Source organism: Bufo gargarizans, chromosome 7 (assembly GCF_014858855.1).
Source record: "Bufo gargarizans isolate SCDJY-AF-19 chromosome 7, ASM1485885v1, whole genome shotgun sequence".
NCBI lineage: Eukaryota > Metazoa > Chordata > Amphibia > Anura > Bufonidae > Bufo > Bufo gargarizans.
In genome coordinates, this window is record NC_058086.1 from 199,222,375 (window position 1) to 199,249,193 (window position 26,819).

At 42.5% G+C, this 26,819-nt stretch overlaps 1 protein-coding gene across 1 annotated transcript in view; it reads left to right on the forward strand.

Annotated features, from left to right (window-relative positions):
• Positions 1-26,819, forward strand: part of FOCAD (focadhesin) — a 226,511-nt gene that overhangs the window by 170,104 nt on the left and 29,588 nt on the right. The window contains 2 exon segments of the mRNA XM_044300978.1: positions 14,014-14,252; positions 16,364-16,453. Coding sequence (XP_044156913.1) covers positions 14,014-14,252; positions 16,364-16,453 — 329 coding nt within the window.

The following is a 26,819-nucleotide window of genomic DNA, read 5'->3' on the forward strand; positions in this document are numbered from 1 at the left end:
GGAATATGAGATTTTGTAAGGAAAAGAGAAAAAAAAAAATCATCATTTTCCGCTAACTTGTGACAAAAAATAAAAAATTCTAGGAACTCGCCATGCCCCTCACGGAATACCTTGGGGTGTCTTCTTTCCAAAATGGGGTCACTTGTGGGGTAGTTATACTGCCCTGGCAATTTAGGGGCCCAAATGTGTGAGAAGTACCTTGCAATCAAAATGTGTAAAAAATGGCCTGCAAAATCTGAAAGGTGCACTTTGGAATATGTGCCCCTTTGCCCACCTTGGCAGCAAAAAAGTGTGACACATCTGGTATCGCCGTACTCAGAAGAAGTTGGGGAATGTGTTTTGGGGTGTCATTTTACATATACCCATGCTGGGTGAGAGAAATATCTTGGCAAAAGACAACTTTTCCCATTTTTTTATACAAAGTTGGCATTTGACCAAGATATTTTTCTCACCCAGCATGGGTATATGTAAAATGACACCCCAAAACACATTCCCCAACTTCTCCTGAGTACGGCGATACCAGATGTGTCACACTTTTTTGCTGCCAAGGTGGAAAAAGGGGCACATATTCCAAAGTGCACCTTTTGGATTTCACCGGTCATTTTTTACACATTTTGATTGCAAAGTTCTTCTCACACATTTGGGCCCCTAAATTGCCAGGGCAGTATAACTACCCCACAAGTGACCTCATTTTGGAAAGAAGACACCCCAAGGTATTCTGTGAGAGGCACGGTGAGTTCCTAGAATTTTTTATTTTTTGTCGCAAGTTAGTGGAATATGAGACTTTGTAAGAAAAAATAAAAAAAATAAAATCATCATCATTTTCCGCTAACTTGTGACAAAAAATAAAAAGTTCTATGAACTCACTATGCCCATCAGCGAATACCTTAGGGTGTCTACTTTCCGAAATGGGGTCATTTGTGGGGGTTTTCTACTGTTTGGGCATTGTAGAACCTCAGGAATCATGACAGGTGCTCAGAAAGTCAGAGCTGCTTCAAAAAGCGGAAATTCACATTTTTGTACCATAGTTTGTAAATGCTATAACTTTTACCCAAACATTTTTTTTTATCAAAGACATGTAGAACAATAAATTTGGCGAAAAATGTATATATGGATGTCGTTTTTTTTGCAAAATTTTACAGCTGAAAGTGAAAAATGTCATTTTTTTGCAAAAAAATCGTTACATTTTGATTAATAACAAAAAAAAGTAAAAATGTCAGCAGCAATAAAATACCATCAAATGAAAGCTCTATTAGTGAGAAGAAAAGGAGGTAAAATTCATTTGGGTGGTAAGTTGCATGACCGAGCGATAAACGGTGAAAGGAGTGTAGTGCCGAAGTGTAAAAAGTGCTCTGGTCATGAAGGGGGTTTCACCTAGCGGGGCTGAAGTGGTTAAAATAGCGACTTGCCTCCAGCCCCTCCTCCCTCCCCATACTGTAACTGATGTATCGCCCGCCGCGCTGTGCAGCATAGCGGCCGACGATACATCCGTGTCAACCACGTAAAAAGTCAACCATCGCTTTATAAGGTGCACTGCCGTTTCCCCCCCACTTTTGGGGGGGGGGGGGGAGTTTGTCTTATAAAGCGAAAAATATGGTAATATAACTGCAGCATTTTTGGGTTGGCCAATTGGCGATTGCGATTGCTTTGGCGATATATTGTGCAGGCCTAGTGGGAAGTGGGGAAAAAATTCCAAATGAGGTGGAATTGGGGGACAAAACGCAATTCCTGCATCGGTTTATGGGTTTTGATCCTACCTGACCAACACCCTTCATTATCATTGTCAGTAAGATTGCAGCGATACCACATTTGTATAGGTTTTTTCATCACCATAGTCTGACCCCCATGACTTGTTTATAGTTATAACTACTGAGCTGTGTGGGGGCTAATTATTTTTTTAGGACAATCTGTAGTTTTTATTGATACCATTTTGAAGTGTGTTTGACTTTTTGATGACATCTTTATTACATTTTGGGTAAGAGAAGCGATCAAAAAATGGCAAATCTGCATTTTTCCTCTTTTTTCCCCCTTACACAATTTGCTGTATTGGAAAAATATTTTTATATTTTAATAGTATGGGCGTTTTCGCACGCGGTGATGCCCATGATGTTTATATTTTTTGTTATTTATGTATTTATTCTTTTAATCAACGGAAAGGGGGAGTGATTCAATTTTTTATATATATTTGTTAAGATTTTTTTTTAAACTTTTTTTTTTATGGTTTTGTACCTCATTTTTTTAATTCTGCACCATGATGTTTCTTATATATGCAAATTGGTACTAGAACTGCTCATTTCTTATGTTGGCCTGCCTCCTGCTGTCCAAAATAAGAATTGCAGCTCCAATACCCTGGGTCTTTTCAGAGAGACCCAGCGTATTGAATTCACTTACTGGCATCCTCATTGGCCGCAGAGGATGCCAACAAGAAGCCCAGGTTTTATAGCTTTTAGATGCCGTGATCACATTTGATCACGGTATGTAAAGACTTTCATGATTGCGATCGGCATTATTGCCGGTCGTGATCATTAACTGTGGGTCTCTGCTTTTTGAAACGGCGAAGACCAGCCGGCCATAGTGCCCGCGAGAGCGGGCGCCATGTTTACCCATTGCTCCAGCGCCATACATGCACTGTGCTGGTAGTGAAAGGGCTAACTAATGACCTCTCCTCAGGCCCCCCACCGATCAGCAGTTTGAGAATGCACTGGAGCTCTCAGTAGCACCATGGTCTTCTCCCATCTCACCAAGCACAGGATTGTACTTTGTATAGCGGCTGTGCTTGGTAACGCAGCTCAGCCCAATACACTTCTATGCGGCTGAGCTGCGCCTAGCCCGTCTGACTGATGATTGTGACGTCACATGGCCTAGGAAAAGCTGCAAGATGCCTTCTCAAACAGCCGATTGGCGAGAGTTCCAGGTGTCAGATACTGACAACCTATCCACAGGATAAGTCGTCAGTTAAAAAAAAAGCTCATAACACTCTTTTAAACAATCTGCCTAATTGTATTCCATTTCAAACATATTTTATTGTCTTCGCCCATATCTTCCCACATTTGCTGGGAATACAAAAGCAGCACAATTGTCTAGTTCTACATTTTTTTGTGTGGAAATTTAAGTGATCTACTCCATTAAATGTCCCTGTAAGACAATGTAAACCTGGTCATAAACACACCAGACAATGTCTACATACCTACACAAAATAGGTGCTAGACCAATGACCATTTACAAGAAAAATGCAAAGCTTTATTATATTCAATACATGTACAAATAAAGAACCCTTCAGTGCAAAGGACCATAAAAACAGGGGTGTTCACATCAGATATCATAAGTACAGAGAAAAACGCAGGAACACTGCCAATATCCCAAGTGTTAGTAAGGGACAGTGCCCGTGAGAAAGCAATCACCGCCATATCCACACAATGTGCAAAAAAATAAAATCACTGACAATAACGCAAACGGGCAAAGTGCCATGGTATAGACAGAACACCCACCACACCCAGTATTTACTGGCGCCTTCGTCTGGCGGTGGTTGGTTTCTGTGATCAAAGGTATGATATATGTAAACTACCGAACACTTGCATTTGTGACCAGCTTCACCCTCACCTACTGTGTCCTTCTCCCATACCATGCAGATTGTAAGGGCCCTCTCTCCTTCTATACCAGTCTGTAACTAGTCTTGTTCATGCTTAGTGCAATTGTCTGTATTATGTATGTATACTCCTTTTCATATGTACAGCGCCATGGAATGAATGGCACTTTAATAATAAATAATAATATTAATAGTAGATGCACTTACACATTTCCTACATGTGGGTTGCCGCAACGTGCATATATCGCATCGGTCTTTGGCGCGGGAAGCCAGAAGCACTAATGCACTCTATAGACATGTGCCGGCATCCATCGTGTTATGAATGTCTAGAACAGTGATGGCAAACCTTTTAGAGACCGAGTGCCCAAACTGCACCCCAAAACCCACATATTTATCACAAAGTGCCAACATGGGAATTTCCCCTGAATACTACAGTCCAGTATAGTATATCTTCCATGTACTTTTCGCTATAAAAGCCTGTTTACACTCAGTGCGCTGCCTGTGGTGTTCATAGTATGCTTGCGCTGATGAATGGCAGGAAAAGTCTAAGGCCTCCTGCACATGACTGTAGGTGTCCCGTTGCCATATTGAGGACCGCATTTGCGGATCCGCAATACATGGGCACCGCTCCACGTGCATTCCGCATCACGGATGCGGACGCTTTCACTTTAATGGGTCCGCCAAATCCGGAGATGCGAAATGGTGCGGAACGGAAGCACAGAACGGAACCCTATCGAGAGGCTCCCAGGGGTTTCATCCCGTACTTCCGTTCCGAAAAAAGATAGAACATGTCCTATCTTTTTGCAGATCGTGGACCCATTAAAGTGAATGGGTCCGTGATCCACTGCGGCTGCCCCATGGTCAGTGTTCTTGCATTGCGGCCCGCAGCACGGCCACGGGGTTCGTGTGCAGGAGGCCTAAGGCATATTGGTACACCATAGACTTTTCCAGGGTGCAAGTGCCCACAGAGAGGGCTCTGAGTGCCGCCTCTGGCACCCGTGCCATAGGTTCGCCATCACTGGTCTAGAACATACGTAATTAATATAAGTATTCTCTTCTCACCGTAAATGTGATTGGTTGTTCCACGTATATAATACTTTTGCACTGGAAAACTTTGTCTGTTGCCTTAGCCTCAGATATACCTGCATCAGTACTCTGCTCAGGCCAGGTTCACACTTCAGTTATTTGGTCAGTTATTTCCATCAGTAAATAACCAGTAGTGAAGCCTACTTGTAGATAAGGTATAATGTAATGATCCTCGCCTGTTTTGTGTTTTTGACCTGCACCTGGTTTTGGCTCGCAATAACTGATGGAAATAACTGAAGTGTGAACTTGGCTTAATCTGTATAGAATTTTTACCTTTACCAAACATCGTTTAAAGGGGTTGTCCGGTTTCAGAGCTGTCCGGTTTCAGACTGCCCCCTGACATGAGCATTGGAGCATTTGATGCTCCGATGCTCTCCCTTGCCCTATGTTGGATGGGCAAGGGCACAGGGCAAGGGCTTTTTTTTGTGTATAAAAACAGACTGCTGGACGGAGGCTTCCACCCAGCAGTGTTCCCATTGACATCACCGGCTCTGATGGGTGGGCTTTAGCGCTGCCCTAGCCATTTTACAGGCTAGGGCAGCACTAAAACCCGCCAATCGGAGCCAGTGATGTCACCGGGCTCACTGCTGGGCGGAAGCCTCCGTTTAGCAGTCCCTATGGAGAGCCTGGTACGTCACCGGATCTCCATAAAATGCCTTTGCCCTGCTCGATTCACAGGGGACTGCCTGGATGAAATTGTGGGTATATCCGGGTTCAGCTCTCAACCTGGGCAAGCCCTTTAACCCCTTCAGAACCTCCACCGTACAAATCCGGTCTTTAAACATTGCGCCCAGTCGCACGTGCAGCGGGCTCCATAGCCACTGGGTTTTTGCTGATTTGAATAGCAGAGACCCGCGGCACATGTACGCGATCAACCATAAGGCTGATCACATACATTTTCCCCTTCAGATGGCGTGGTCAAATGTGACCACGCCATTTGAGCAGTCCAGAAGTGAAAGCAGTGCTCTTCCGCTCCGGTAACAGCGTTCCCCGGCTGAGATCGGGGAACCTGTTACATTGCTGAAATAGCCCGATTCTATTTCAGGAATATACCAATACAGGCCACTAGGTGGCGGCATTGTATTATTATATTGCAAATGAAGTGTTCAATGATAGCTATATAGCCATCAGTAAACACAATGGGCAATCTAATGATTGCCAGTTATTGTCAAAAAAGTAAAAAAAAAAAGATTTTACAAATATAAAAGTTCAAATCACCCCCCTTTCCTTAAAATAAAAATATTTAACCAATAGAAAAAATAGGCATCGCTACGTGAGAAAATTCCCTTACAATTAAAATAAAACAATATTAATGGCATACGGCGAATGGCGTAATGGGAAAAAAGATAAAAACTGCCAATTTGCCATTTTTTGTCACTTCAACTACCCAATCATTTTTTTTGTAAAAAGTGATCAAAAAGTTGCACACACTTTAAATTGGTATCACCGAAAAGTACAGATGAATGAGCCCTCAAAAGTACAAAAAAATTAGCCCTCACACAGCCCCGTACACATAACTACAAAAAAGTTATATGGGTCAGAATATGGTTATGAAATGTATATATATTTTTTTTCCTCAAAGGTTTTAATTAATTTTTTCAGTATTAAAACACAAGAAAAATGATACAAGTGTGGTAGCTGTACTGATCTGTAAAAAGAAGATAACAGGTCAATCTTACCGCATAGTGTATGATGTAAAAAATAAAAACCTTTATCAGAATTGCATTTTTTCCCAATTCTACTCCATTTGCAATTTTTTTTCTGCTTCCCACTACATGGTATGCAACCGTAAATGGTGCCATTAGAAAGTATAACCTGTCCCACAAAAAATAAGCCCTAATAAGACTATGTGAATTAAAAAATTAGGACTATGGGAAGACGGGGAATAAAAAAACTAAAACGCAAAAAGGAAAATAACAGGGTCCTCAAGGGGTTATCTTTCCTTGCTTGTATTGAGAATGGTTTGCTGACGAGGAGTTGTCAAAAAAGCCTTTGCATGCATGAGGTCGCTATGTCTGTCTGGTAGTGCTTTGTATGCTACACATATTGTTCACTAAACAACTGTGCTTATTGATTGCCAAAAATAATGCAGTTAAGACCTTACAGTATGTGGATTGATCATTAGCTGCTATCTCTGATTTCAGAGATAATTGGTGGATTGAGGTTGGGTATATTTACAGGTAAGGCTACTTTCACACTAGTGTTCGGAGCGGGTCCGTCTGATGTTTCATCAGACGGATCCGCTCCTATAATGCAGACGTTTGCATCTGTTCAGAACGGATCCGTCTGCATTATAACTTAGAAAAATTTCTAAGTGTGAACGTAGCCTGAGCAGATCCGTTCAGACTTTACATTGAAAGTCAATGGGGGACGGATCCGCTTGAAGATTGAGCCATATGGTGTCATCTTCAAGCGGATCCGTCCCCATTGACTTCCATTATAAGTCTGGACGGATCCGCTCGCCTCCGCACGGCCAGGCGGACACCCGAACGCTGCTTGCAGTGTTCAGGTGTCCGCTCACTGAGCGGAGGCTGAGCGCTGGCAGACGGATGCATTCTCAGTGGATCCGTCTCCACTGAGAGTGCATTAGGGCCAGACGGCTGCATTCAGGGCCGCTTGTGAGCCCCTTCAAACGGAGCTCACGAGCGGACACCTGAACGCAGGTGTGAAAGTAGCCTAAATAGGTCTTATGGATTTCGGACATGTTAACCTTTTTGCACATCATAACGTACATGTACATCCCAGGTGGGTAGGAACTGTATGGGATGGGCTAAGGAGCTGAGCCCATTCCAAAAGCGTGGGTCCGCCTTGCAATTGCAATAATCAATAATAACTGCAGCATCTCCACAGCTGGACAGGGAGAGGATGCTCCCTCTGTGTCCTGTTCAGCCTCCCTAATGTGATCACAGAGTGGCGCTGTTATGTGATGGATAGCATTCTCTGTATAAGGGCTCATGCACATGACCGTGATTAATCCGGGAAACACCAGGCCGACCATGGCTCCTCTGAACTGACTGTATCTTAAGGTCCCTTTACATGGGACGACAGCGCAGCAGATTGTCTGGAAGGAACACAATCTGCTGCTCGCTTGTGCAGGATATCTCCTCCAGAGTATGGGGAGGAGCGATCACTAATGCCATCACTCTTCCCCATACTGTCAGATTATGCTCGAGCTAAACACTGATTCATCAGGTAATCCACTAGTTTGTACACACACATAAAAATTGTTTGCCGGCAGCAGATTGTGTTTACACAGAACGATCTGCTGCCGGCAAACGATTTTTGTGTGTGCACAAACTAGTGGATTACCTGATGAATCAGTGTTTAGCTCGAGCATAATCGGCAGTACATTTTTGCTGCCAGATAATCGCTAACGAGTGTTCCTATGACCCCCGATTATCTTTAGGATTGTCAGCCTGTGTAAAGGGCCCTTTAGTGATTATCTGATCGTAGATGTCTTGTACTGACCTGTGGAAACTGTAAAACACTAAGATACAGTTAGTTCACTTCAGGGGAGCTGCAGTCTGCCCGGGGGATTGAGCAAACACGTGGACAAATACAAAGTGTTCCTGAAGAAAATGTCTGGAAGTAAACAACAGAACCCACTCCAGGAGTAGGTCCCAACTCCTTCCTTAAAGTTCCAAAAAGTCACTCTGGGATCCGCGCTAGTATAGCAGACATCACATGGTTCAGCACATATGAAAGAGTTTAAAGTGAAAGGCCAGATCTCCTGTAAGACTATGGGAGTGATATATGTGTTAGAATGCCCATGTAAATTACAATATGTGGGGAGAACCCTGAGAAAATTAAAAACAAGAATTGGAAAACATATAAGAAATATTTAAAAAGCATTAGATACGCATAGTGTATCGGCTCATTTAAAAAAAAGTCACCATCAAAATCCAGAAGATGGTTCACCTCATTATAAGATCAAGGGGGAGAGGATGAGAGAAGAAAAGATAAATTTTTGGCTTGGGAAGGAATTTTACAGGAGCGGTACTGGACGAGGTAGTAATGGTTAGGAACTGTGGGTATGGGTGGAGGTAACCCACAGGCCTGTCTGGTAGTGTAGAAGGAAAGTTGGTCAATTATTTGTAAGATTGAGGGACATCGAGAAGATACTGGGAAAGTTTGCTGTATCATTAATATACGGCAGAATACTGTAGTTGGAATCAGTCAGATAAACAATACGACGTGATTTAGTAGGGAAATAATATTAGGATTGGTCTGTATTTGCTACAAAAGAATATTTAGTTCACCGTTGTAGTGTTATCTGTAGTTGGGTTACAACTTGAGGTCTCGAGAAAAGAGGCGATGTGTAGTGAACCTATGATGGCGTACAGAGGTATGGATAGAGGGCATTTTAATGTTTTAATATTGTAATGGAAAGTAAGTGTGTAAATGACGCATTGTGATGTATGTATAAGTACAGCCCATACCTGGAAAAGAGAAAAAAAAAGACGCCCCAGATGATGCAGGAGTGAAACCGGGGTGGGGCATCAACTTTTATGTGATAAGCAAGACGACAATCTTTGTGAGTAAATAAAGAGCTTTGGTGAAAAATCTGTCTCTGTGTTGCCCGTAGGCTGAGAAATATCGAGGCAGCACATGTGGAGAGGGGAGAAGAGACATGGAGGGAGAGCCAAATCTCAACCTGTACGTTATATGTGCTGAACCATATAGTCTGTCTGCTACACTAGCTGCGGATCACAGAGTGACTTTTTGAAACACGTGGACTGTGTTTCCTGGGCCGATCACAAGTTTTACTGAATCTTTTCCCACAAAAGTATATCAATCTGCTCAGTTTCTCTTTAAATTCTGAGATGGGGCTTATTAGAATATGGCTTAAATTTAGAAAGATATTTTTGGTCACCTCGCCTCCCAAAAAGTTTCAATAAAAATGATCAAAGCAATGTATCCTCAAATGGTACTGATAAGAACTACAGCTCACCCCACAAAAAATAGCCTTCACTCAGGTCTAGTGACAGAAAATAAATAAAAAATCACAGGTATCAGAATAATACAACACAAAAAAACAAAACAAAAAAAAAGATGTGAAAATAGGACTTTTGCTATTTTTTTTTAGGTCATTTGTGCAAATTCTGTGACTTTTTACACAACTCACTTCAGCTTTGGAAAGTGGATGGGAAAGTGGGCTTAGTTAGCTATGTTAATGAGCTTCATTCCAGATTTATCACTGCAACTTTTAAAATAGTAACAGAAAAAGACCCAAAGTCACTGCAGTCCGGGAATAGTGTAAAAAAGAAACTGGATTAGCGTTTCTACACAAGAGTGTTAGGTTTAATGATGCTCCATATTTTACAAACAACATGTGTCATTTGATAACTTTGTTGTAAAGTACGCCAATGCATATTAACGGAAAACTAACATTTATGTATTACCCTTATGATAACCCCCCTCCAATGGTCATAATCGTAGTGACCCACAGAATAAAGTTAACGTTATTTTTAGTGCACAGTGAACTCTCCTTAAAGAAATGTAATTTTTTTTTTTTAATACAACCCAAAACTATTTGTTTTTACAGTTTTTGCATACATTGTAAGAAATATTAAAGGGGTTGTCCAGTTTCAAGAAGAAAACTGACAATACTCACACATAGGTAATTACTTATCTAGCAAATCTCACGCTGCCGCTCCAGTTCTCGTGGCCAGGATATGTTGACCCAGCTACAGCGGTGACATCACGTTGACAACACTTGATCACTGCAGCCAACCACTGGCCTCCAGCAGTGCATCTCCGAGGCCAGTGAGTGCTGCAGTAGTCACATGTTGTCGTTGTCACTGCAGCCAGGTCAACAGAGCCCAGCCGGAAAAAAATGTGTGGACTCTGCTAGGTAAGTAATTAATTTTTTTTAGGCACTCTGAGTGTTGTCTGGTTTCTCTATGAAACAGGACTACCCCTTAAATCAGTGCTATTTCAAAGTACATCTTCTCATGGTCCTGCCTTGTACATTATGCATCTTTCAAAATGCAGCACACGCCATCACTGTGTTGTACACTATACAGCCTGTCCAGCTAGTCCTTGTTCCGTAAAATCCATTTTTCTCATCAGCAGGATTTGTTCAGACCGTCCAAAATGTCTAACACTTCTTGTGTAAACTACCCTCCATATTTCCACATAACGATTCCACAGGCGAGAGAAAAGGTTAATGGTCACAATAATGATCATCCTAAAACCGCGCTTCATTTTCCTCTTCATAAAACAGATTACTACTCCAGATTATTTCATCCCTGTGGAAGTAATCCATCTGCCTGGAAGCCTCTTTCCCTTAGTAACACTGGACAGCCGCCAGCTATTTCTTACTTTTAGAAAGAACCTAATATTTTAGATTGCTTAATGTAAGGAATGAAATGTCTTTTTACTTCATGTTACTATTATTCATAAACGTATTTTGCATTTTAAACTATGCTCAATAGGGGTAAGATGCTACTTTAATGTAATAGAATTTAAAATGTTTTCATGTAGCACCCTCTCTGGGCTTTGTTGTTTTTATTACAGCACTAACCATGGAAATACGGTCAGAGTAGTTAGCTTTGAATAGTTTAGGCAGTGGTTTTATGTTGATTTAAAGTTAAGCTTATACTGTATAGGAGAACACAAAGGTGTAGGTTATAGTTTAAAATGTAACTGGCATTCTTTTTTTTATTTCTGTACTGTATAGGAGCAATGATGCTAACCATTTTTGTAACATACTTTAATTACTGAAATCACACATTTCTATTAGAAAAATAGCTGTAAAGTGGCCATTTTGAGCCTCAGCAACGCTCCTCTGTCTTCTGTTTACATAACTGTTAGTGTTAGCAAGTCTCCACAGTTATGTAAATAGAAATGTACGATTTCAGTAATTAAAGTATATTACAAGAAGAGATAATACATCCTAAAGCTTGTATCATCTGCCCCTGGATAAAAGAGAACAGTTAAATCTATGGGGTTCTGACTTTTGGGACACCACTGATTCCCTACCATCCCCCATGACAGGAGGGAGGACTTTGAATGCAGCATCAGTGCCATAGGCTTTGCATGGAATGACAGCATGCTGCATGACTGCTGCCCTGTTGACAGTCCTCCTCATCTCATGTGGTGACAGTGGATGGGGTACCAAAGGACCCCATTACACATTAGACTATTGTAAACCAAACCAATTTCAGTGGGACCAGCTAGGCTATCTAATATATATGGGGAGCTCCCAACTTTTCCCGTAGATTTCAACACCCAGTCCTTCTTTTCTCCCAAATAAGCCACCGGAAGAGGAGTCTGGAAGAAGCCCTTTCTCCTCTCTCTCCATTGGAATCGCATACTTGTTTGGCGTGTGTATGGAGGAGTTCAGAGATTTAGCTGTTCAGCCGACAGCTGTGGACGGTGTATGTGCCACTTAACATTTGTCACCAATCCAGTCAGCCTCTCCTCCGCTAAAATTGTCCACATGTCGATAATAAAATCTACTCATCAGCACAAAAATGTGCACAGAAATGCACCGCTATACAAAGGTGCCCATGGATAGTAAGATTTCTCCCGACTCGACCAGCACTATAGAGAAAAACAATATAAGATAACGGAAATGATTTTCCATGTGGAATGAATTCCTACATTGGTGCTGTATACACTGCTTCATATCTGCAGTCACATCAGTGCTGTCTTCCCTGCCATGCACTGCCTGCCATCCTTAAGGTGGCATACCTAATGCATCCTCTTTGGCGGCTCAGTCGTGCACATTGATTTTATATTATATTGCCATTAATATCATTTATTCATGAAGTTTCAGCATTTGCACATCTTAGTTCCCAGTCGCTCAGATTCTTTCTGCTTGTTCAGTATCTGCTGAGGTCCACCGGTTATTTGCTGATTTTACTGACTTTTCTCGTTGACGTCTTACTGATTCCATTGTTCCTTCTCCGTTACACCCGGTCTGTCATATTGTACTCTGTGTAGCTGTGGATGTATCCAAGCTCCTGAAAACTCTCTGGCACCTCCAATGAACTACATCTTCATTCTTGTGTGCTAGTATAATTCATGTCTCCTCTATAGACCATCTCATATACCGTAGATTTAGGTGTGTTTAGAAACAGTCGACATGTGGTTTATTTAAAGGAGTTCATTTTTCTATAAGTCATAGCACTGTTCAAGCCGAGCCTGCTGACCCATTAATATAATAGTAAAACTAATGTCACACATGCAGATTCTTTTTCTTTTTGCATACTTCAGTAGTATCAGTGCAAAAACTTCCAGCAGCCTGCAGTCCCCCCCTTCTCCGCCTGCACGCACCTCCTATTTCCTCATAAAAGCTCCACGGAATACAGCTACGTAAATTGCGAATGGACACCCGCCGCGGCGGCTACCAGCGACATTAAGGGTACTTTCACACTTGCGGCAGAGGATTCCGGCAGGCAGTTCCGTCGCTGTAACTGCCTGCCGGCTCCGTCAAAACGCATGCAAACTGATGGCATTTGTCAGACGGATCAGGATCCTGATCCGTCTGACAAATGCATTGAAATGCTGAATCTGTCTCTACCGGTGTAATCCAGAAAAACAGATCCGGCATTTATTTTTTTTCACATTTTTTGCGGTCTGAGCATGCGCAGACAGCAATGCCGGATCCGTTTTGACTGAACATTTGGGGCCGGATCAGGCACTGATGCATTTCAATGGGGAGAAAATGCCGTATCCGGCATTCCGGCAAGTGCTCCGGAATTTTGGACGGAGATAAAACGTAGCATGCTGAGTTATTATTTCCATCCTAAAAAGTCAAAAAGACAGAACTGAAGACATCCTGAACGGATTACTCTCCATTCAGAATGCATTAGGATAAAACTGATCAGTTCTTTTCCGGTATTGAGCCCCTAGGATGGAACTCAATACCGGAAAAGAATAACGCTAGTGTAAAAGTACCCTGAAGGCCCAAAAGATATATCTCAGACAGTAACACCTCTGGGATTTTTTTTTCTTCATGTAAACCGTGCAAAAATTTTGAACTGGAGCTTTGGGGTACAGTCAGGCAGTAAAAATACATGTCAGAAGAATCTGATGGGTGTTTGCCGTGGAACCCGCTGTTGAAATCCGAAGCGGTCCCTCATTCTATGGGGCTAGTCCATGTGCCTGTGTGGTTTATACACAGAAATTGCACCAAGAAGATGCATTAACCTATAGTGTGGATTTCCTGTTGAAAGCCGTGGGAGGGGGTTTCCGCTCTGAAATCTGCGTGGCAGAGTGAGCATACCCTTTGACATGCAAGTTCTGACTGCACCTTAGTATAAGAATGATGTATGTACTGCTATCAGCTGGTATCTGTGATGTGTATTATAGGTCATTTCTTTATATTCCAGAAATCCTACTCCGGTGAGAACACTGCCAGTGTCATTGCCCGCTCTTGTGCAGCCACAGGCCTGTCTCTGTTGGTCCCAGTACTCGTTATGTCATTTAAAGAAAAAGTAGAGGAAATTCTAAACCTTCTCACAGCAAGGTTGCCTGGGCGGCCAGCCGCAGATGATTCTCAGGCTCTACAAGTTCATATTGGACTGGCTCTTGGGATGTTCATCTCCCATCTGTGTGAGGAGAAAATCAGGTACCCCATGTGCATAGGAATTTCTACCTGCTACAGACACAGATTTTTAGGGATTTGGGGTATGGGAGGATAATGAGTGAGTTGGGAACTTATGTGGATGAGCTCTTGGGTTTCAGGTTCATCTTTGGATTCATCCTCTAAGGTTTTTTCTACCTAACTACATGTGTTAAATGTGGATCTGTCTGGGACCTGGCTGCAGATTACCATACAGCAAATTTCTCCCTCGGCACTGTAAGACCACACGTTGCGGAATACGTGCAGAAACCGTAGCGTATTTACAGTGAGAGTACAATAATCTCATGTACACTTTGCAGATTTAGAAATTGAGCTGCCATGCTGTTTTCAAGTTAAATAGCATGTCAATTATGTGCGTGGTTTTAGCTGCAGATTTCACACTTTTCAATGAAAGGGTGAGATCAGCAGGCAAAACTGCATCGAATCTGCACCAAAAACCGCTGTTGAACATTGTGGATATGCTGCAGAAACGCACAGAATTTGTGCGGATCTTATGTGCATTCACTCATCTGCTGATAGCTTAAAGGGGTTCTGCAGTTTGTTTAAACTGATGATCTATCCTCTGGATAAATCATTAGCATCTGATCGCCAGGGGACCGACACCTGGGACTCCTGCCGATCAGCTGTTTGAGAAGGCAGCAGCACTCTAGGAGTGCCATGGCCTTATCACTGTTTACCACAGGCCCAGTGACGCTACGACTAGTATCAACTGGCCTGGGTGGGGCTAAGCTCTGTTCACTTGAATGGAGCTTAGCCGTGCCCAGGCCAGTTGATACCAGTGATGGTCAGTTTGCAGTGTTCACCAGCAAGCACATGTTGGCTGCCATTTTGACTCACCCATCTGGCGATGCACAGGTAAGCCCTTACCTGTGCCGGGAGCTGGTCTGAAATCAAATGCGGTCACCGGGAGCAGGCAGTTCCGAGAACAGACGCTGGGGGCCTTCATCAGGCTGTTCTTGGAACTGCCTGCTCCCGGTGACTGCATTTAATTTCAGACCGGCTCCTGACACAGGTAAGGGCTTACCTGTGCATTGCCGGACGGGTTAGTTAAGATGGCAGCTCACATGTGTTCGCTGGTGAACACTGCGAACTGACCATCACTGGTTAATACTAGTCGTGACGTCACTGGGCCTGCGGTAAACAGTGAGAAGGCCGCGCCGCTGCCTTCTCAAACAGCAGATTGGCAGGGGTCCCGGGTGTCAGGACCACCGCCGCTCAGATGCTGATGATCAGTTAAACAAACTGCAGAACCCCTTCAAGGGTACCTCCACTCAGATTTACTTCTTCATTTGTAAAGGGTGAAACCGCAGCTAAAACTGCAAACATAATTCACATACTCTGGATTTGGAAATCCACACAGCAGGTCAATTTCCGTGCAGAAAAAAGTGTACATGAGATTTGTGGAAATCTGCGCCCTAAATTGACTTAAAATTCCCAGCGAGGTCTATTTCCACTGCAGTTTTTTTCCGCAGTGTGTAGCGAGACTTTAGAAAATCTCATCAGCTTGGCTGATCATGTAATGCTTTGTGGATTTTCCCTCTGCTCCGCATAGAAAATCCACAATGTATCCACTTGTAAACATACCTTAAATTAGGCCTATAATTGGACAATTTAGTAAGGTCCTTTCGTGTAGATTATGTTGTATGGTGAGATATGATGACTTGCAGTTTCAGTTCCAAAGCCGGAGCAGAAATACTGATATGTCCTCTTATAATTTCTCTTATCTGGATTAAATAGTTGCAGTTATCTCTTTATATGCTGGGACACTATTGTATTTGGTGGTTTGTGTCCACATAAGACAGCCATGGCGGCTCAGCACCGGACAGAAAATCAGAAGTGGAAATGTCTTCAACTGGATTTAACAACACAGGCTTTGGGCTGTATCATATCTCCGCATACAAGCTAGATATTACAAAACATTCAAACCTCTTAATGGTAGGGGACTTCTGTCAGGTCTCCTGATTGTTTCATGGATTCTTTAAAAAATCCATTTGTGTAGAAACATCCATGCTTCATGCCTCCACCAGATTCCATGTATCAGTGGAACCAAATTGGTATCTGGTTGTTCATATTCTTGTCTATGTCTTTCTGTGCAGTGATACTTCTGGGCAGCAAATGAATTTGCTAGTAATGAAATCACTGGATGCACTGGAGAGCTGCTGCTTTGACCCCAGCCAGGAGTACAAGTAAGTAACAATGCATAGTTACTGCCATGTATTGTAAATGTGTGCCCCTTTCTCTGTGTATGAATCTAGACCATACTTGCTAACCCATGGCACGCCGGACCTAAGAGATAGGATTGTGTTTCAGTCAAAGTGCTCTGCTGCTTCTACGTCTGTTTTCTGGTGTAGAAAAGTAAAAAATTTTGTCATAAGCCATATTTTGTGACTTTTCCTACACTTCATGTAAAATGTAACAATACATATGCCACAAAACTAGTGTAAACACCTGAAATACACTGTCTCACAAAACTGAGTCCACCCCTCACATTTTTGTAAATATTTTATTCTATCTTTTCATGGGACGACACTGAAGATATGACACTGTGATTCAATGTAAAGTAGTCAGTGTACAGCTTGTATAACAGTGGAAATTTGGTGTGATCTCAAAATAACTCAACACGCAGCCATTAATATATAAACCACTGGAAACAAAAGAGAGTACACCTCGAAAATGACCGAACAATATGCAGACAAATGCTTGTATGAATTGTGCCTCAATCTGAAATGGATTCATAGGTTTGAGACTCAAACCAATACATTCATTAAGGATGCTTTAAGGTATATACACACTAAGCACATTATGCACTAGGGATCGACCGATTATCGGTTTTACCGATATTATCGGCCGATATTCAGTATTTTGAACGTTATCGGTGTCTGCATCTATTTTGCTGATATACCGATGACGTATGGGGAACAAGGATCGCGCTGATGACAGCGCTTTCCGTGTTCCCTTAGCAGCACAGGGGAGAAGGAAGCAGTGTCTACCTCCCCCCTGTGCTGCTGCTGCCACCAATGAGGAGGGAGGACAAGAGGAGGGGAGCGGCTGTGGCCACTGCAGCACCAATGAAGTTAACTCTCTCATTAATTCATATACAGGAGGCGGGAGCTGGCTGCAGAATCGCATAGTCGGCTCCCGACCTCTATGAGCAGTTGCTGCGATCCACCCCAGTTAATCCCTTAGGTGCGGCACCTGAGGGGTTAACTGCCGCGAATCACAGCTACAGCTCATAGAGGTCGGGAGCCGGCTATGCGATTCTGCAGCCAGCTCCCGCCTCCTATATATGAATTAATGAGTCATCTTCATTGGTGGCGCACCCCCCAAACCCCAGTATTAATCATTGGTGGCGCAGTGTGCCCCCCCTCCCCCAAACCCCAGTATTAATCATTGGTGGTGCAGTGTGCCCCCCCTCCCCCAACCCCAGTATTAATTATTGGTGGTGCAGTGCGCCCCCCCCCCCCCAAACCCCAGTATTAATTGTTGGTGGTGCAGTGCGCCCCCCCAACCCCAGTATTAATCATTGGTGGCGCAGTGTGCCCCCCTCCCCCAAACCCCAGTATTAATCATTGGTGGTGCAGTGTGCCCCCCCTCCCCCAACCCCAGTATTAATTATTGGTGGTGCAGTGCGCCCCCCCAACCCCAGTATTAATCATTGGTGGCGCAGTGCGCCCCCCACCCAAGCACCCCAGTATTAATTATTAGTGGCAGTGACCACAGGGTCCACTCCCCTCCTTCTCACTGGTATTGAAGCTCTGGCTGCCATAGTCAGCTCCCTGCTGCTGTGTGCACAAAGCACAGGGCAGCAGGGACAGTGTAAGGTCCTATTCACCCTGATAGAGATCTATCAGGGTGAATAGGACAAGGGTTCTAGTCCTTAAGGGGGCTAATAGTTAGTAAAAATAAAAAAATATTAATTATAAATGAAAAATAAAGATTTACAAAAAAAAAAAAACAACTACACGTTAACAATAAACATATTTATTTTCAGCAGATTTGTGTAGGAACTTTAAAAAAAAAATTCAAAAATGAAAATTCACAGAATATCGATATAAATTATCGGCTATCGGCCTGAAAGTTCACAGATTATCGGTATCGGCCCTAAAAAATCAATATCTGTCAATCCCTATTATGCACGTTTTTTCTGTGCTGCGTTTTGGGCAGCTTGATACAGTCCCAGCTAAGTAGATGCTATTTTCAAAATTTCATGTGCAGGGTGTGTAGAATTTGTGTGGATTTTCAATGTAGATTCTACCCTCTGCAATGCCTACTGTCAGGGATGAGTGTTTGTATAAATGCTCAGTCTTGATAATTGATCGGTGTAAAAGGTGCCAGCAATAACCTGATGAATGAGCAAGTTCCAAGTAAAAAAAAAGTAATATAAAATTGTAAAAAATAGAAAAAAAAAATTAAAATATTACATATCGCCTCATCTGTATTGACCAGCTCTATAAAAATATCTCATGATCCACCCTGTCAGGTGGACGCCATAAAATAAATCTAAATAAAAACAGTGCCAAAACAGCAATTCTTTTTGTCACCTTGCCTCACAAAAAATGTAATACCAAGCAATAAAAAAATTGTATGTACCAATCAAATTTGCATCTGATCCCGAACAAAATCGTTTGCCATCGCTACATCCCTCAAAAGACAATCGTTCAAAACGTTTTTTTTTAAATGGCTCTTCGAAGATGGCAACACAAAAATATTTTTCTTTTCAAGAATGCATTTACTGTGTAAAGATAAAAAAAAAACATATTAGGTATTGCCGCATCCGTAACAACCTGCTCTATAAAAATATCAAATGATATAACCCCTCAGGTGAATGCTGTATAAAAAAAAAGCTGTGCCAAACAGCCATTATTGTTCACCTTGCCTCACAAAAAGTGTAATACCAAGCAATCAAAAAGTCATATGTACCTCATTGCAAAAAATGAGTCCCTACCTAAGACAGTCGCCCAAAAAATAAAAATAAATATGGCTCTCAGAAAACGCAAAAACAAGATATTTTTCTTTTAAAAAATGCCTTTACCGTGTAAAGCTTAGCAAAATGTTTTAAAAAAATAGACATATTAGGTATTGCCGCATCCGTAACAACCTGCTCTATAAAAATATCACATGATATACCATCTCAGGTGGATGCTGTAAAAAAATAAAAACTGTGCCAAAAAGAGTTTCTAAATTCCATAAAACACCTATGGGGCCAAATTGTTCAGTACATCTCTTATAAATTCCTTGAGGGGTGTAGTTTCCAAAACTGGGGGCACTTTGAGGGTTAGGGTTTCCACTGTAGATGTACCTCAGGGTCTCTTCAAATACAAAATGGCACCCAAAAATCATTCTAGCAAAATCTGCCCTCCGTAAACCATATGGTGCTCCTTTCCTTATGACTACCATGTTCCACTATAGCAGTTTACCACCACATATGGGGTATTTCAGTAAATTGTAGAATCGGAGTAATACATATTGAGGTTTATCTTGCTGTTAACCCTTGCTGTGTTGCAACAAAAAATTGATTAACATAAAACATTTCACCTCTATTTTTCATTAATTCTTGTGGAACACCTCAAGAGTTCACAAAGTTTTTAACATCAGTTTTGAATAATTTGAGGGGTGTAGTTTCTAAAATGGGTCATGTATGAGTGGTTTCCATTACGTAAGCCCCTCAAAATCACTTTATTATTGAATTGGTCCTTAACCGCCTCCGGACTGCCTAACTCAGGATCGCGTTCCGGAGGCGGCTGTCTCAGGCAGAGTCACGCATCGGCGTGTCATCTCGTGAGACGCGAGATTACGCGCATATCCGGGCCGGCAAAAGTTAGAGGGGTATTACATCATCAGCCTGCCAGCCAATGATCGTTGCTGGCAGGCTGATGATTTTCAAAAAAACGAATCACATGCCAGTTAACATTTTATATTTATAAATATAAGGTGTTAAATGGCTGCTGTGCTCCTCTGTTGGTCCTTTTGGTCGGTTGGTTCCAGCAGAGGAGCACAGTTCACAGTGAGTACACCAAACAGCACACTTAGCCCCCAGATCACCCCCCCATCACCCCAATTAACCCCTTGATCGCCCCTGTCAATCACCTAGTGAAAGGGAAAAAAATCAGTGTAAACTGTCACTTTTTTTTCCCACTGGTATTGACTGTTAGGTTTTAGGGTAGTTTAAACCCCTTGGTTAGGTAGTTAGCGATCGTTTAGCGCCCAGCCCACCGCACCGCAGATCACAGTCAGATCTATAATAGTATTAGTGTCACCTTAGCTCGCCCTCCACCCAAAACGCAGTGTTTGCCCGATCAGGCCTGATCGGTCGCCCACACGTGCGTTCACCCAAGCCCGCCCCGCCGCAGTGACAAAAATTATAATTTTTTTTTTATCACTGCACAATCACTTTACAAGCGCTGCGGCGATAAAAAAAATAAAAAATCTGTTTTGATATTTTTTATCAATCGCAGCGGCCTCCGGTACTTCGCTAGCCTCCCATTTGTAAGACAGGCTTGCTTTTTTTTCTTGGGTAGTCTCAGGGAATACCCCCTAAATTTGGTAGTCCAAATGTCAAACAAGGGGTACCCGATCCCGTGTTGCTACACCACAGGTTGCACAGGATCCGCTTCAAGGGCAGCAGAGTGGGGCTGGCGCTGTCGGATTATGTGGTGAGGCATACACCAGCAGCGCAACCCACCCTGGACCTAGTACCAGCACTGCCGTACAACATGGTGAAGTGGCGAGCACCAGAAGGGCAGTTGAAGCTGGTACGGTGGCACGTGCAATAGTTACCCCGTCGCAGCCACCGCACAGACAGGCCCGTAGAGCCCCTAGAGTCCCTGAGGTGCTGGCAAACCCTGATTGGCAGTCCCCAACTTCAGCCGCACCATTAGTTCCCCCTTTCACCGCCCAGTCTGGAGTTCGGGTTGAGACAGCTCAGATCGGTTCGGCACTGGGATATTTTGAGCTGTTAATTGACTGCGGAGCTCTTGGACATAGTCGTGGCAGAAACAAATCGTTATGCCACTCAATTTATAGCCGCCAACCCGGGAAGCTATTATGCCCAGCCTTTCAGATGGAAACCCGTCCAAGTTTCCGAATTAAAAAAATTTCTGGGCCTTCTCCTCAACATGGGTCTAACCAAAAAGCATGAATTGCAGTCATATTGGCCCACGAACCCAATTCATCACATGCCCATGTTCTCTGCTGCCATGTCCAGGGCACGATTTGAGGCCATCCTGCTTTTCCTGCACTTTAGCAACGACACCGCCTCCCGTCCCAGAGGCCACCCAGCTTTTGACCGGCTCCACAAAATTCGGCCCCTCATAGACCACTTCAACAACAAATTTGCAGATTTGTATACTCCTGAGCAAAACATCTGCGTAGACGAGTCCCTTATACATTTTACCGGGCGCCTTGGCTTCAAACAATACATCCCAAGCAAGCGCGCCCGGTATGGGGTCAAATTGTATAAGCTCTGTGAAAGGGCCACAGGTTATACCCACAAATTTCCGATCTATGAGGGTAAAGATCAGACCCTGGAGCCGGTCGATTTTCTGTGCGGTCCAAATCGTAGCGGGCGCATGCGCAATGCGATGCCCGCTCCTGGCAGGGCATCGCAATACCTACTGCGCATGCGCCCGCTACGATTTGGACCGCACAGCCGCAGTGGAAAAGGACAGGGGAGGGGAGTAAACGTGCGGGCAGAGGCGCACGGAGGGCGGGGTTATGAGCCGTTGAGGAGGTGCTGCCTTGGGCTCCGAGGATTGAGAGACCGCCCTGGGCACTTGAGAGGGCTCATAACATAATCTTATAAGTTCATTGTCGGCAAAAAGAAAAGTCCGTTTTCTACAACAAAGGTACCGTTTTTAAGTTCTGGGTGGATCATATAACCCTATTTGATCGGTCTAATATGCTGAAATGTGGTGACCGACTCCCTTTAAATACCAGGGCAGTATAACTACCCCACAAGTGACCCCATTTTGGAAAGAAGATACCCCAAGGTATTTCATGATGGGCATAGAGAGTATATGGAAGTTTTTTTATTTTTTGTTAGTGGAATATGAGACTTTGTAAGGAAAAAAAATAAATAAAAATGCATCATTTTCCGCTAACTTGTGACAAAAAAATAAAAAGTTCTATGAACTCACTATGCCCATCAGCGAATACCTTAGGGCAGGGATGGCCAACCTGAGGCTCGCCAGCTGTTGCAAAACTACAACTCCCAGCATGCCCGGACAGCTGGAGAGCCGCAGGTTGGCCATGCCTGCCTTAGAGTGTCTACTTTCTGAAATGGGGTTAGTTGTGGGTTTTTTCCACTGTCTGGGCATTGTAGAACCTCAGGAAACATGACAGGTGCTTAGAAAGTCAGAGCTGCTTCAAAAAGCGGAAATTCAAATTTTTGTGCCATAGTTTGTAAACGCTATAACTTTTACCCAAACCAATTTTTTTTTTTTTTTATCAAAGACATGTAGAACAATAAATTTAGAGAAAAATTTATATATAGATGTCGTTTTTAAAAAGATAAATCTTTACAACTGAAAGTGAAAAATGTCATTTTTTTGCAAAAATTTCGATTAATAACAAAAAAAAGTAAAAATGTCAGCAGCAATGAAATACCACCAAATGAAAGCTCTATTAGTGAGAAGAAAAGGAGGTAAAATTCATTTGGGTGGTAAGTTGCATGACCGAGCAATAAACGATGAAAGTAGTGTAGTGCAGAAGTGTAAAAGGTGTTCTGGTCATTAAGGGGGTTTAAGCTAGGGGAGGTGAGGTGGTTAAAAGGAAATTTTTATAAAAATTTGAAAAATTGCTTCTAAAATTCTAAGCCTTCTAACGTCTTAAAAAAATAAAATAACATTTACAAAATGATTCCAACATAAAGGAAATGTTGATTGCTAACTATTTTATGAGGTATCACTATCTGTCTTAAATGTAGAGAAATTAAAATTGAGAAAATTGTAAATTTTTAAAACATTTTTGGTATAGTCTGGATTTTTTTTTTTTTTAATATAAATAAAGGTGAAATATATCGACTCAAATTTACCACTGGCATGGAGTATAATGTGTCAAAAGAAAAGCGGCTCAGAATGGCTTGGATAAGTAAAGTGTTCCAAAGATTTGCAAAAAATGGCCTGTGCAGGAAGGTAAAAACAGGCCTGGGCTAGAAGGGGTTAAGGCTTATAATTTAACTGTAATTGCCAGGCTACGCCTAAAGTTACAACATGAAACAATGTAAGTCCCAGGTGCAGCCATCATGTAAGTAACAGTAAATGGCGAGCACTACTTGCAACCGCTAGAGCGCCCCTGTAAAAGCACCGTTACGTATGAGTAGGTTCAAAGTCTTCAATAAATGTTATTTATTTATATACTAAAGACAAAGTCATGATGTTGATCATCTTTGAAGATTTCATATAGCCTTTTATTTGGGGCAGTCACAGGTCCCCTGATACATTATACAACAATAATGAAGCAGAACATACTCGTGTGCTGGTGATTTATCTGTAACTTCTCTCTCATGGTAAATATAGCTCTTGCCACTTGTGTGTCATGAATGTTTCTGCTCTAATGCATGCACAGTCTCATTTGGCACAATGAATATAGCAATTTAAGCAAATTGTCTCATATGGGTGTGCAGGTGACTGTGGTTGCTTGTGTTTTGTTTTTTTTTGTTGCTTGTTGTTTAGCTTTTGTTATACTGCCATCTTCTGGTTCCTTTCTGAATTGGCTTCCATAAAGCAAAGCCTTTGTTCACTGAAAACGTGCTCAGTGTTATAAAGCTCATTATGGCTGGTGGAAGGTTCACTAGTTCTCCTTGGCCTTTGATATAGACATGGAGACTGTAGGACAGGTACTATATTGTAATGCTCTGTTAGCGTCTCGTTCTTTCCTTACATTGGGTCTGAGAATGCTCTTTATGTATATACCAGAGGTAAAGCCTCACTGTATGCAATTGTATACACTGAGGTATAGGACCTTGACATATACTATGCTATAATACACTGTACAGTTGCATATGTCACCCATTGAATTGCTTTATAAGAGATAGCTTATATTGCATGGTACGTGTTTCTTTGTTTCTTGCATTAGCCATCTGTATAGAAGCGCAGCAAGATTGTATAAATAAAAAGTATTCAAACACATACCACCCAACGTATGCCAGGACACTCTTTTGACATACCTTAGCCCTATTATACTCTTCAGACATAATTTACTTGTATATCGGAAATATAACATGCTATGATCACATCTCACTTTTTCCCCTACATCTAAGGGTGCCTTCACACGCAACAGATTTTGTTGCAGAAAGGTCTGCGCCTGAAGATTATTTCTATTTATCTGAATAGAGTTTGCAGAAATCAATGTGCTTCCTGCCAAAACAACCCTATTAAGATGAATGAAACTGCTTTTCAGTCACAGACATTTCTGCAACAAAACTGCTGCATGTAAAGGTGCCCTTAGAAATGGATGACATTAAATGTGTTTTATGTTCATTTTGGGGCATTCGTTAATACGATGATGAGGCTTCAGTTTGTGGCACGATCAGACGATCACTTGGGGATTGACAAGTACAGTATGCAGGAGAGAAGTGTTAACTAGCGTTTATAGTCTCATTATATTGCATTCACACCTGCTTGAGGTAAGTTTCACAAGAGTGTGTTCGCCTCCGGAAACACACTCCTTCCGTGTGACGACTGTTTCCCGGACCAAACACTGCTCATCAGACATGAAATTGCTGCATTCTAATGATTCACGATGCTGTAAGATCCTGCTCAACCACAGGTGTAGTCCACTGTACACAAATAAAGCAGAGCTTACAGTAGAGTACACCCGCAGTCAGGCAGGAAGTCACAGCATCCTAAATCATGAGAGCTCATGTCAGAGAAGCAGTGTTCGGTCCAAAAATCACAGCCATCAACAATGTACTCAAATAAAGCAGAGCTTTTGGTCCAAGAAATAAAGTCCACTATATAAATTTATCAGGAGTAGACGACAGAATAACTGTCGCTAAAATATAACATTTATTCTGATAATTAAAATGTCTCATTCAACTAAAGTGCATAAATAAATAAACTATGAACCGTCCTGGATCACACTAGCACTGGGTACGAGCGTTGTATCATCTACTCAAACCGGATCCTAGGACTGTGTACACACACAGGTAGACTGTATGTCTGGAGATCAGCAGGGTGTATACATGGCGGTAAACGCTCGACCAAACCCCCACACATAGTACTCCAACACACAACACATTGACAGGGTTAGACACTATCACTGAACCCTGAGCTGCTGCCCTAGGTACACCTACTCATAAAGGCTGGCTACAATGTAGTTTTGCTTCCTGTCATTAGGGTATTAGCCTCTGCATCACTCTAGGTCTCTTAGCCTATTCTGCTCGACGCGTTTCTTAGTTGCTGCATTGTGCAACTTAGTCATCAGGAGCACAGAGTGGTATTTAGAAGCCAACAAAACAAACATACACATATCACTGCATGCTCTCATGTATAGCATGCAGACACGTAGCCTGCGGCACTGCGATGGCCGTCCCAGCCTTTGTAGCCAGCCTTTATGAGTAGGTGTACCTAGGGCAGCAGCTCAGGGTTCAGTGATAGTGTCCAACCCTGTCAATGTGTTGTGTGTTGGAGTACTAAGTGTGGGGGTTTAGTTGAGCGTTTACCGCCATATATACACCCCGCTGATCTCCAGACACACAGTCCTAGGATCCGGTTTGAGTAGATGATACAACGCTCGTACCCAGTGCTAGTGTGATCCAGGACGGTTCATAGTTTATTTATAAACTTTAGTTGAACAACCCACATTTTAATTATCAGAATAAAAGTTATATTTTAGTGACAGTTATTAAGAAATAAAGTCATCAATAATGTACTCAAAGCAGAGCTTACAGTAGAGTACACCCGCAGTCTGGAAGGAAGTGACAGCATCCTAAATCAAGCAAGTTCATGTCAGAGAAGCAGTGTTTGGTCCAAGAAATACAGTCATCAATAATGTACTCAAAAAAAGCAAAGCTTACAGTACAGTAGACCCGCATTCAGGCAGGAACTCACAGCATCCTAAATCATGAGAGTTCATGTCAGAGAAACAGTGTTTAGTCCAAGAAATAGAGTCCCCACACGGAGCGTGTTTCCCGGGCTGAATATGTTTGTGTGAAACTGGCGTGCCTTCCTCTTATATAATTCACTCCCTATTTTGGTAATAAATGTATAGAGATGAATTTATTAAGATTGGCATAGAGGTTTAATACATTTCCCCCATGGTCTTCATGCTAACCATTATTTTGGAGGTGTCTGCATAGGTGTATGCAAAGAGAATATGACTATACAGGCGACCTTTGGATAGCACATAAATTAGTGAGAGCATGAAAACTCAGTGACTAGAGGCCCTATTACCTGGGCAGATTATTTTTAAGATGTTCGTATGAACTCTCGTTAGCGATAATCTGGCAGTATAATAGTGCCGCTGATTACCCAATGAATGAGCAAACGCTCGTTCATTGGGTAATCGGGAGCTTTTAACTTGTTTAAAAAAAATAAAAATCCTGGTTTGCTG